The sequence below is a fragment of the Blennius ocellaris genome (genome assembly GCF_963422515.1).
Source record: "Blennius ocellaris genome assembly, chromosome: 15".
Taxonomy (NCBI): Eukaryota; Metazoa; Chordata; class Actinopteri; order Blenniiformes; family Blenniidae; genus Blennius; species Blennius ocellaris.
Genome location: NC_137664.1, coordinates 8453119 through 8465675, shown reverse-complemented (window position 1 = coordinate 8465675; position 12557 = coordinate 8453119). Strand labels below are relative to the sequence as shown.

General features: G+C 43.8%; 1 protein-coding gene across 2 annotated transcripts in view; it reads right to left on the bottom strand.

The window, feature by feature from the left end:
- znf462 (zinc finger protein 462) overlaps window positions 1-12557 on the bottom strand; it is a 51550-nt gene that overhangs the window by 12408 nt on the left and 26585 nt on the right. The window contains exons 3-7 of one of the 2 annotated variants that reach the window (XM_080509963.1): window positions 7222-12437; window positions 6567-6701; window positions 3835-4256; window positions 2530-2648; window positions 1394-1591 (exon numbers count right to left, since the gene is read on the bottom strand). In XM_080509963.1, the coding sequence (XP_080366089.1) occupies window positions 1394-1591; window positions 2530-2648; window positions 3835-4256; window positions 6567-6701; window positions 7222-12437 (6090 nt within the window). The remainder of the gene's footprint in view (window positions 1-1393; window positions 1592-2529; window positions 2649-3834; window positions 4257-6566; window positions 6702-7221; window positions 12438-12557) is intronic. The other variant, XM_080509964.1, reaches the window with a different exon arrangement.

The window sequence follows — 12557 nt, the reverse complement described above, 5'->3', positions numbered from 1 at the left end:
GCTTACTTATTATGGTTTGCTTTCATAAAATGAAAATGACAAACCCTGCAGGAAATTATATTCGTCCAATTAATTGCACTCATCTTCCCATTGTCCATTCACTGCACTCCTTGTTAAAGTTTCACTGCAAATACAATGAAATGTTGTTGTTTTTTCTCTCAATATCTTTAAGAAATAAGATGTTATGTTCATTAGAGTCAGAAGGATTTTTTCTTAATGTGGCAATATGGACTTTTAGTACCTTGCAATGGCTTACTGGATTATTTCTGGGATTAGTATATGTACTTATTGCATATCTCTTTTGGAATAACCTTAGCCCAAAACTAATCTCACAACACATTTAATTCAAACATTAGCAGCCCAGAATTTACTAGTTGCATCATCATATTGTATCAGCAAATACATTTGTTTTTGGAAAAGCCATTTTTTCCCCATCACTATTTGTTCTTGGAACAAACTGGACAAAATTGTGTTTTGACCTGATGCATGTTTCTACACTATTCAATGATAATCCATTCAGTACTCTAACCAAGAGACTGACATTCCATTTTTTGTTGTTGCTCAAAGTAGAAATGCAGTTGCATTTCCAAGAACTTCAGATCTTTTTTTTTTTTTGGTGTTGTGCAGGAGCCCAGTACAAATATCAAAGAAAATCCCCCCCCAAAATATAAATAAATCTAAAAAGAAGCAAGCAAATGGTAATATTTTCAAAATTCACTGCCAGAATAACACAAACTGCCTCTGTCCAAAATTTCAGACGTTTCAGTTGAAGGTAGCTACTTTGGCACAGTGGAGCGACATTCAATATGTCAACTCTGCTCTTTCTCAATGCTTCATTTGTCTTGGTGGGGCACAGCTGACAGTGGTAGATGGTGCAATGAGGAATGCTGCCCTGCTTCAGCTCCAGGGAAGATTCCACAGCTCCAGCAGCAAGGTGACAGCTGCTGCCAAGAACCGTCTGCAAGCTAAAGCCGCTGCTGCAAAGCCACGAAAAACACCTAAAACATGGCATCACATCAAGGAGTTTACTGCTACATGAATGTAGGGAGAAGCTACCTCACCAACTGAACATATTCTGCAAGGATGGGTGTCATAATCAACACCGAAGGCTTAGGTGGTGCAGTCTGAACAGCCAGAGCCTAATTTATTCAACCCGTGCACACAAATCTCCCCGTCAGACTGAGGATATCTCCCTGGCGTTCACTGCAGTCCTCTCATTCATCAGACTGTAGGTAGTCAGTCAGTCAGTCAGTCTGTCTGTCTGTCTGTCTCCAAGAACCTCAAACTGCAACTTTAATACAATAATCAGGATTTGCCAAATCTGGCCTGGCAAGCTTATCGTACAAACTCCCATCTATTAAAAAGAAAAAAAAAAAAAGGGATGATTTCATACCATCCGGGGCCAAGGAAGTCTGCTCTGTGTTAGTAGTCAGCCGGGAGGCCCTGAGGGCGGCGTGTGCAGCCTGGGTAGCAGCTCGAAGTTTGGGGAGGGTCAAGACCTCGCCGTGGTCTCGGAGGGAGTGCTCCTTCAGTTGGCTGATGGTCATGGAGGAGAAGGGACACGACAAGCACCGGTAGGTGTGCTGCTCACCTGGAGGGAAATGAGGAAACATGAGTAACCCACCTTAAACCGTTTCAACACTTCTCAATGCACGAATGGCACAACATGGACAATTAAAGATTCACGTTCCAACATGAATAAACACATTTCCATGAGTACAACTCTTCGTTTGCAAATGTGTTCCGTTACGGTGTTAACATAAATTAAGTTCTACAACGTGTTGAAACATTTGAGTTTAAACATCAACTGATGTTCTCACTGATTTATGACACGCATTTCCAATATAGAACGAGACTGATCACGGTGTTGCTGCTGTGTGTTATTCAGACGCTTCGGTGTTTTGAATGCTCCCAAGAGGAATTTTTAGCATCGTGCTTCCTGTTTCTGTTCAATGGATTTGGCAAACATCCTTGTTCATACAACATCCTGAGGAGCAGAGCCACTGCACTCAAATCTGATCTGACCGTAACAAGGAACTTACCAGAAGTGCTTCAATAACGGGAAACGCTTCCTCAAAGAACTGGCTCTGGTAAAGATTTTGTTCATATCAGACAATATTGTCTGTCAAAATTATCTTTCATGCAAGAGTGACGTTATTTTTTTTGGTAGTGTGCAAATTTCCGCGAAATCCTACTTTTTATCAGTCATGATAGCTTAAAGTAAATCTTTTAGAAATAATAAGCACTACTGACTCAAGTTTCTTTTGCTTTATATATTCATTTTGGCCGTCTGAAAATCTGTATTTGAATTCTGCTGAATATTCTCAATTTAGAAGTGCATGGAGTGAAAGGTTAAGATGCTTCTAAAGTTAACCCACCAGTTGCTTTACTTTGAAGAGGAAAACTCAAGGGCAGCATTTTTTTTTTTAAGTGAAAGAAGATCACAAGAGGTTGCTGTTTGGGAAGACCTTGTTCGTCATGGAGACAGTAGTAATATGTGATGTAAGTTACGTGCCTGTCTGTTCTTACCTGTGTGTGCCTTATGCAGGTGGCTCTTCAAGCGACTCACGTAGGCAGATTTAAAGGGGCAGAGCTTGCACTTGAAGGGCTTGTGGTGCCCATGGTGAGACTGCACATGTCTGTCCAGACTGGCGATGAGAGGAAATATAAAAAAAAAAAAAACACAAAAAAAAACCAGACAGGAGGATATGAGATAAGAGGATAAAAGAAGAAAAAAAATGGATGAAATGAGGAAAAAAAGGATAGCAGATAAAGAGAGAAAGTGACAAGAATAGAGTACAGGGGAGAGAGAGACAGAGAGACAGAGAGACAGAGAGACAGAGAGAGAGAGAGAGAGAGAGAGAGAGAGACAGCTCTTCTCTACAGCATCCACTTTGATGATTTCAACAGCAGGGTTTTTTCGGCAGCATCTAAAGCGCTCAATTCTGTTTACCTCACAAACAACAGCCACACATTTCCAATGACTACAGAACAAGGAGCCGTGGGGTGAACTCATCTACCCACAATCCCCTGGTGGGAATGAGTGTGTGAGTGCCTGTGGGGACGATAGCTGTGTTTTTAATGCCAGCCTCCTAGGTGGCATGGGAATGCGGCTTCTTTCTGGGTCAGGGCACATACAGTACAGAGGGATTACACCTGGGAGCTCAGAGGAGATGAGGACTCTCTCTTTCCCGCTCGCTCTGTGTGTCTCTGTGATGGATAAAACAAATCACACTTCCAAAATGTCTGTCTTGCTATAATGTTTGCCTTACTCTCCTAGGAGGCCGGGAATCTGAGAGAAGATTGGCGATTCAAAGGGATTGCGACAGGGTAAACAGAATAAGGTGTAAAACTGTGCTCTGGACAAAATGAGTATAACATCCAGATGATTTGAGGCACAGCTGGCGAAAGACTGGTAACGCAAAGAGGGGTGAAAGTTAAAAATGCAACACTACTAAGAATACTTTTTCTAAACACCGTTATTTGTTTTTGACTGTAACTTCTTAATAGTAATATCCTGGACTGTCAGAATCCTGCATGTTTTAAACATGTCACTGCTTCAATTCACGTGATCGTAATGAGTGCTGCGTTATCAGGTTTTCTGAACAGCTTCGGGATGACACATTCAATAAATGCAGGTGTGTTAGATAAGAAAGACATTAAAAAGATGCAGGACTGTGGCCCACTAGGGCCGGGAGCTCCCACCAATGCTGTGTCAGCTCCAGATAAATGGAGCATTTCCAAGACAAATTTCTAATTTAATCTAATCTACTCATCGGGTGACGGCAGTTTTAAAGGTGCCCCCATTCACATATCGCGCATCTTTCTACTCACTTGTGTCTGAAGGGTGAGACGAACTGGCAGTACTGGCAGCTGTATTTGTCCTCTCTGCTGAACAGTGCCATGGCCGAGTGGCTCCTCTCGTGGGACCGCAGTCCCTGCATGGACATGAAGACTCTGTCGCACTGGGCACACGGGTGACCCCTTGTGGCTAGGCGCTGGTTCAGCTGTCCGCCCGACACCACTGCACGGGCGGCAGCCACGAGCGCGGCCGCACGTCCCTCGGCGACATCCGGTTCGGGATCCAGGGTCTCCATGGCAACGGCAATGCCCCCGGAAGCCGCAGAATAGGGTGGGCTCATCGTTGCGGCCACAGACTCATCGAAGCCATCCACTTCGGGCGCCTCGTTCTCCTCGAGGTTCCCGTTGGTCAGAGTCTCCGTGGGCAGAGTCAGTGGAACCTCTGTGGCTTCCTGCTGCAAAACAAAGTTCATAAGGTGGTCAGCCACTCTTCTGTACCTTTAAAACAGTTAGCCAGGGGGAATCTGAGGACTGAAACAAAAGGGAAAGGAGCTTTTTATTCCTCACTTAGAGTCTGGAATCTGTAGCCCTTAGACACTTTGTGTAATAGCACATGAGCCACAGTTAAGCATCTGTCTAACACCTCCAGTTCTGTCTTTTGTATCTCTGCAATCACTGTCAATTAAGCTTTAGTTACAGCTTTCTCTCAATCTGTGCCTTCGCTTTTTATATTGCATGATCGACTCAAGAGTATGAAGTAATGATTACCTAAGGCCAACTTTAACCCTGACCTAAAATGAGATCTCTGGTTTTCCAGTGTACTGACAATATAAAATGTTTTGATGAGCAAAAAGAAAAATCACAAGAACTGCAACAATTTGGCAGATCTTAAATCTCAATACAACAAATTGATTTCTTGTTTCAAGTTTGGCCCAGTGATAAGCAACTCCTATCGATATAATCCCATATAAGCACTTTTCAACCTATCCATCATCAATACTGCTTTATCCAATGTCGGGTCACATGGGACTGGAACCAATCCCAGCAGACTGTCAGTAATGGAAGAGTACACTCTGGACTGGTCCCGAGTCCATCACGGGGCAAATACAGAGAGACACCGTCATACAAACACATTTACAGGTAATTTACAGTGACCAGCTGCAAATGCATGGTTTGACTGTTGGAGGAAATATTAGTATCAGGGGAAAATACACACACACAAAGAAGTCCCCACACACTGTGTGATATTATACTGTACACGTTAACCACTACACTACTGTGCAGCCCCCACTTATTTTAAGTAAACACAAAAACAAGTACTTATACAATAACACAAACAAAACGCAGAAGTAAAACTCCTCCATCTCCTTTCACTTCCTCCGTCTGCCGGAGTGCAAGCCGCTTACTGCAGCCATCACAAGCAGGCAGACAATCACCATGACTTCTTTACTGCCTGGAGGAAACTCATTCTTCTGTGGAAGGACCTGACCCTGCACTTCATGCAGCCATAAATAAGATGTGGCATCCACTGGCCGAACCTTGCCATCCAGTCCCTGAATGCACTCCGAGCCTGTAATTCATCACCCTATATAAGCAGCCGATGGAGGTTTTGAATTAAAACTTGTATTTGTGACATTTTTTTGTTGCCCTGTGCATGGATGAAAAAAGACAGTTTAAACCATGTGTTCAGAATGTCATGCATGGACACAGCTCCATCTTGAGAATTGTTGGTCAGTCACACACATCACCATGGCAGACTTTTTAAAAATACATCGAAAACTCAAATTTAACCCAAATCGGGCCTAATTTGAAGCTTTTTTTCTATCTCAAAGTGAGTGCAGGATTCTGTCTGGCCTCAAACCATCTCATCTTAGATACATTAAGACAGGCTGTCTGATGGGAGAACCAGGCCTACATTTGGGTGAGGCGTTGGATCCTTGGGCCTCTTCCCCTCACTGGCAGCCTCAGTGGAATACTAATGTTCGAGCGGCTACCCGGCGCTGCCCTGAAAGTTATGGCTCACGAATCCAGTCCTCGTCCACAGCAAAGGGACAGCAGTGATTGTATTGACTGGAGGAAACTGACAGACTACTTTGAAGCCCCGGGCAGTTAATAAAGAAAACTGGAAAAAAAACAAACCAAAACCCTGAGTCCAGTAAAACAGATTGGTGTGATGAACGGAGGATAACAGAAAATCAGTTCTGTTTCTCAACATGTGGTGAAATCGCTACAGAGCAGGGACACAACTGACATATTCACTACATCAAGAGACTTTATGATTCAGTGCATCCATAATTTGTTGTGACTCATCAAAATGCATTATTGTTTTCCTTTTTATATAATTTGCAATTAACTATTCAGGACATGCCAAAATGTAGAATTTAGCCACAAATAAAAAATATTTAAGTGCACTGATATCCCAGACACTCTTATCATCTGTGAAATGTTTTTTTTTGTTGAGGGGGTAATCTACACTCATAACACCAAGTAAAACATTTCAAGCATTTGGTTGAGTATATTTTCTTTTCATAAAATTGGAAAAACTACTCTGGAATACTGAGTTGCATTATTTCTGATATAGAAGGGTCGAAATATCAGTTTCTGCTTCATAAATATAAAATGGCTGGACGTATGAATATTCAAATTAAATTAAAGAAACATCTGCTTTGCCATCGTTATCTTTATTAAGATGCACCTGTTAGCAGTTTTCTCAAAATTTTGCATTCAGACTTTCACATGGAGATGATAATTAAAAAGTGACTTACTTTGACATGTCCTTCTTTGGCCTCTCCATACTGGACGTGCTTCCTCAGATGGTTGCAGATAGCACGGAGTGTTGGATGTATCTCTACACAGAAGTTGCATCGGAATCCTATGGGAACTTTATTTTCAGGATTTTCCTGAAAACAGATAAAAACAAGCAATACATAATTTTTCACTTAGCATTTTTATGGTCATAAAATCACTTTACAAACCAATTTTTTTGAACAATATTTATACAATTCATACAGGCAAGTCTTTGTAATCTGTATTAATACTGCCCACCTGCTGTATTTTCCATAATGTGATATCACCATTTCATATTTCTTTAATTTTTCTAATAGAAGCTGCAAAGTGACTAAAATCGTAAATTTATTATTCAATTATTCAATACTAAATTAGGTATGGTGGTTTTGATGAACTTATTATAAAACTAATTATCATTTTTCATTAATGTGCACCATCACATATACTCACACTGCAGGAAAAAAATGTTTTAATGTATAATTATCACTTTAATTATCTCCAGACTTTATCTTTGATGGAATATTACTACAGTAGATATTATAGCAGTAAATTCAGATTTTTAAAGTATCTTGATGTTTGAAAAAACACAGAAACGCTGAACTTCTCACAGTGAGTGCACACATGTTTTCTTACCTTGTCAAATTTGGTCTCAGGTAGATCCGTAGGTTTCTGTTTGCCGAGAGCCTGCTTTCTCTTCTCCATCCTCATGGCTCTTTTGTGAAACTCCTCATTGTGATTCAGCAGATGGTTAGCCAGAACAGGGAGGTCCAGAAACTTCAGCTCACAGTGAGAACACTGGTACAGCTCGGACTCCTCATCCTCAGGAAGAGGGGACACCACAAAGTCCCTCATTAAGTCAATGGTGTGGTGGTCATTGTAGTGCATAGAGAGCAGCTGGCCCGTGCTAAAGGACAACTGGAAGCATTTTAGACACTTGAAAGGCAGCCATTCAGCATCCGTGTCTTGCTCAGGTTGAAGAGGGACCTCCAGTCGCTCCTTGTTGTCCTCTACCTCTGCATCGTCGGCAATCTTCTCAGGTTCTTTGGCATAAATAACAGTAAAGTAGCGGCCGAGCTTGCTTGAATGCTGCTTCTTGGGGAAGACACCTGGGTGGCGTTTAATGTAGTGTGAGACGATGCTCTTCCTGCTGAAGGCCTGGAAGTCACAAAGAGAGCACCTCCTTCTCTCCACAGCCAAGCGCAGCTCTTCAGTCATTTCTGTATTTTCCCCATCAGATGTGGGGGCAGCGATCACTTTGTTCGGTTGATCGGTCAAAGTCTTGGAAGCTGCAAGACAGTGAGTGTAATAGGCGTCGATGTCGTGACGCTTCTGGTAGTGCGCTGCCAGACCTTTGCGTATGGGGTTTGTGTATGAACACAGAGCGCATTTGAACACGTTGTTTTTCCCCTCTGGCTGAGCACGGACGTTGTTGTGTTTGATACGATAGTGGCGAGCGATGCCTTTCCTGGTTGAGCAAAAGTATTTGCAGAGCTGACACTTGAATATTGCATGCTTCTCTGTCTTATTGATGGGTAACTGAGAGAGAGCAAGGTCCAACTCACTGACCTCCTGGACTTTTCCTGCGCTTGATAGATTGCTAACACTGCATTCAGCTACTGGCTCCATTTCTTTACCGGAAGAGAAATGCATCAGCGAGGGAGTGAACATATCAGAGGCAGACTGATTGTGATATTTCTCATAGTGGATTTTGAGTTTCTCTAGTGTCCCATGTGTGTATGGACACATTTTACACCTGTAGGCCCCATAGCCCTGCCTTTGCGTTTTAAATTTGTCATCTCCTTCTTGTGACTCTGAGATATGCTCTATGTCATCTGCAAAGTCTTCCGCGGTGACTTTCACTAATGGGTGTCGTTTCTGGTAATGAGTTAGCACACCGTGGATGCGGGAGTTTACATATGGACAGTGGCGACACTTATACACAGAACTGGGGTTGATATCTGCCTCCTGGGCAAAATCTGCAGCTTTTACTTTCATGCCTGGATGCTTCTTCCCATAGTGAGTGAGGAGGCCGTGGAGGCTGTTATACTCCGACAGACAAACGGTGCACTGATAAGCATTATTTGAGATGGAAAGGCGTGGGTGGGGAGGATGAGGGTTGCTTTCTTGAGGTGGAGTGGCAATGACCAGTGCGCCATCATCCTCAACAGACTGGCAATTCAAAGGCGCAAAATTTTGGGCGACCTGCTGGTGGATCTTTTCAGCTGGGCCATTCCCTTTGATGATGTCTAGGAGCACAGACTCATCCCCTTTGATAGCCCAGGGGTGAACTGCCTGATAGTGACTGGTGATGTCCCATATTGAACAGGCCTCAAAGGCACAGTCTTTACATTTGTAATGTTTCGTTTCCAGATTGCCCCCTTGATGGGTGGTCTCAGGACCAGCCCATAGCTTGCTAGCCATGTAAGCGTAATCAACATTATGCTCGGGGTGACGTCTTTGGTAATGGAGCAACAGGCCTTGGGGTTCAGCATGGGAGTAAATGCACCACTCACAATGGTACCCAGCTTCAAGAATACCATCTTGGTAGGCCCAGTGCAAAATGGTCATGGCTGTGGCTTTCACAGTGGGGTGCTCTTTCTTCAGGTGTTTTTTCAGGGCATAGACATAGGGTGATGTGTAGGTACAGTGTCTGCACTTAAGGGAACGCAAAGGTGTGGCGTTTTCTGGGTCTGGAGGAGCTGCGTTCATCGCAGATGAGATGCTACTTGACTGAACCATCTGCGCATGCTCTCGTTGACTCCGGACGACTGCAGTGTGACGACGTACAAGATCAGCATTGGCCTTGGTTTCTCTGTGCTTTTTCTGGTAGTGAATAAGCACCCCTTTTACAGTGCGGTTGCCATAATCACAGTGCTGGCAAAAGAACAGCTCATCCTCACCTTTCTCAACATTGCCAGGTTTGGGACTTGAGTTATTCGATCCGCTGTGGCCATTATTTTGAAACTGCTTCAAAAACTGTTTAGGAGTTGCAATCTGCAATTCATCCATTAGCTTCATCAGACCAGGAGTGGGAGCGCCATGTTTGATATATTTCGCCGTCACTTTTACTTCTGGGTGTCGTTTCTGGTAATGAACCAACACCCCAACGACAGATCTGTTGCTGTAGACGCAGTGTTTACAGTAGTACATTTCATCATCTGTTCCATACAGTGCTGCACTTGAATGTTTCGGAGTTGTAGACATGCTGGAGCTGAAGGAGGAGTTGGCAACTGGCTGTGACTGATCCACTGAGATGACCTTCATGGTTTTCTGGATACGAAAGTAAGACGCCTTTTGTTCCGGGTGTTTCTTCTGGTAGTGGACTAATACTGAGTGCATGTTGGGGCTAGCAAAGGTACACACATCACAGTCATACACAACTACATTACCACCCATAGCTTCTTTGAGAGGTTCTGCTTCAGCACTAGCTTCGGGGGATTTGGAAACAGCTTTCAGTACTGGACTTGAAGACGATCTGGGCATCGATGTTGCTGAATTAAAATTCTTGGGGCCAGAGTTCAATATTTCCCTCAGAGTTTGCGATTCAGCCGTTTTGGGGGTCTGTTCCACAATATAGCTGGAGAAGATCATAGCGTTGTTAATCTTCACTGTGGGATGCATTCTTTGGTAATGAGGCATGAGGCTCCTGACATTGGGGCTCGTGTAGGAACAAAAACGGCACATGTACAATAGATGTGGTTGGTTGAAATTGAGCACATTGCTCGCTTCAGGGTGATGATCCATGTAGTGTTGGTGCAGGTCATTGTAACTTGTGTATTCGATGTAGCACTCCAAGCAGCGAAAGACTGCACTCTGGTCTTCAGGGTCCAGGATATACTTAAAGCTGAATTTGATGTATGGGTGCATCCTCTGGTAATGGGTGCTGACGCTACGAGCTGATTTGTTGTGATAGTCACAGTGTTTACAGTAGAATCGTGTGGTTCCAGCTTCTTCCGAATATTCAATGCTCTCTTGAATAGTGCCGTCGTTGGGATCAACAGAGACATTTTCACTATCATCTGAGAGAATCAGTGATATAGGAATGTTTCTAGGTTTGGACTTCGGATTGCTTTTTCGTTTTCCTATTCTGCCTCCATCATGAGTGAGCACTGATTCTCTTCCATGAAGTTGTGTGCTGTAGGCAAAGATTGGGTTTGTGTTGTCAAAATTTCCACTCTCATCAGCACTGACATTTTCTCCTACATCTTCATCATCCATGTCATCCAGATTTATGATCATGTCCTGCTGGCTTTGGCTTATCTTACTTTGAAGGTTACTGGCAATCTCATCAATTCGAGTTCTCTTTTTGACTGAGGACAAATCCAAAGGCAAGTCATTAATGGACTTCCTGGCTCTTTTCCCTGTTACTAGGGACTTTTTGGTGGCGAGGCCTAAAATGGATGTCTGGGTTTTTTGTAGCAAGATTGGAGAGGCATCCACTTCAGAATCGGGCTGGTCTGTCAGCTGGTTTTCAAAGACAGTAGAATCTAGGTCATCACAGTAGGAATGCTTATGCTGCTGGTGCACCCTCAGACCTTTCAGCGTGGTGGTTGAGAAGCTGCACAGTGTGCAGCGGTGAGGGTTCTGCTGGTCGTTTGATGTGCTGGTTGTCTTTTTTCCATTGACTTTGGAACATACATTCCCCCCATTAACTGGCTCTGCTGCATTGTCATTCTGAGGTTCTGGGCTATCACTGGTTAGATCCAAAGTGTCTAAATCTGAGGAGTTGTGGCTCTGTTTGTGCGCGCCGAGTTTCAGAGCGGTGGTGCAAATAAACGGGCACTCATCACATTTATACACTGTGGTCTTGCCGGAAAGGTGGATGTTTTCAATGTGACGAGAGATGCTCCGCCTGTGCATGGTGAGAAAGGAGCAGAAGGGGCACTGGAAACGGTTCATGTATTTTCTGAAAGGAATTCCTTTAGTCTCCAGTAATTTATTATCCTCATCTGTTAATAGCTGCTTTGCATCTGCAGACAAGGTTCCTGTATAGCTGGGATCATCCATGTCGCCCAACTCTTCATCATCATCGTCATCCTCTAAGCTGCTCCCGGAGTGCTCCTCATTGATTAAGTTCGCATCCATCTCTGTGACGCTGTTGGAGACATCTGAAGACGCAAACCTCTTCGACAATATGGAGGAACCTGTGCTGTTGGGTGTGATTGCACTGATCTGTGCGTATTGAAAGGCGACAGACTTTGCCACTGAATTTTGAGGCGTCTTTGCTCCTGACCCGTCTTTTCCGCTAATATCATCAGAACTAATCTTTGATCTCGTAGGGCTGTGGGAAGAGGCAGGAGAATCTGGCTTGGGTGAGCTTGCGCCCGCCTCCCCTTCTACATCTGCAATGCAGGAAACTATCTTGACCTTGTCGCTGTGTTCCTTAACCACGTGGCTCGTCCAGCTGTCCTTCTGGTCAGTCTGATAGTCACACCATTCGCAGGCAAATGTTCCTGTCGTGAGCCCACTAGCTGAGTTAGATTCCTCCCCAGTCTCCGAGTACTCAGGAGGATCTCCAGCAGTAGCCGAAGGACCTTTATTATGATACATAAGTTGGTGTTTAATTATCCTTGCTTTCCGTGGAGACTTGTATGTGCAATACTGACAGGAATACACCTTCGAATGGTCGTTGTGCCTTATAACGGTGTAGCTGGGCTGCTTAGCTGTTGGCGAGGAAACGCTTGCATCTGAATCGTCCTCCCCGACATTATGCACCTTTTTGGTGTGATTCCTCAAGAATGCCTTCGATCTGAAGTAACGGACACAGAATTTGCACTGGTAAAACTGCAGATGTGTTTCAGCTGTCTGCTTCTGAGATGTTTGGTTGGGACTGTCAGCAGGATCAGGGCCTAGAATGAGAAAATATGTGAGACATGTTCTTTAAAAACAAAACCCAGCACAATAATATTTTGCATTTATTATTTAGATTTGATGCTGCTTCTGTTTATATAAGCAGCCACAGCTCACAC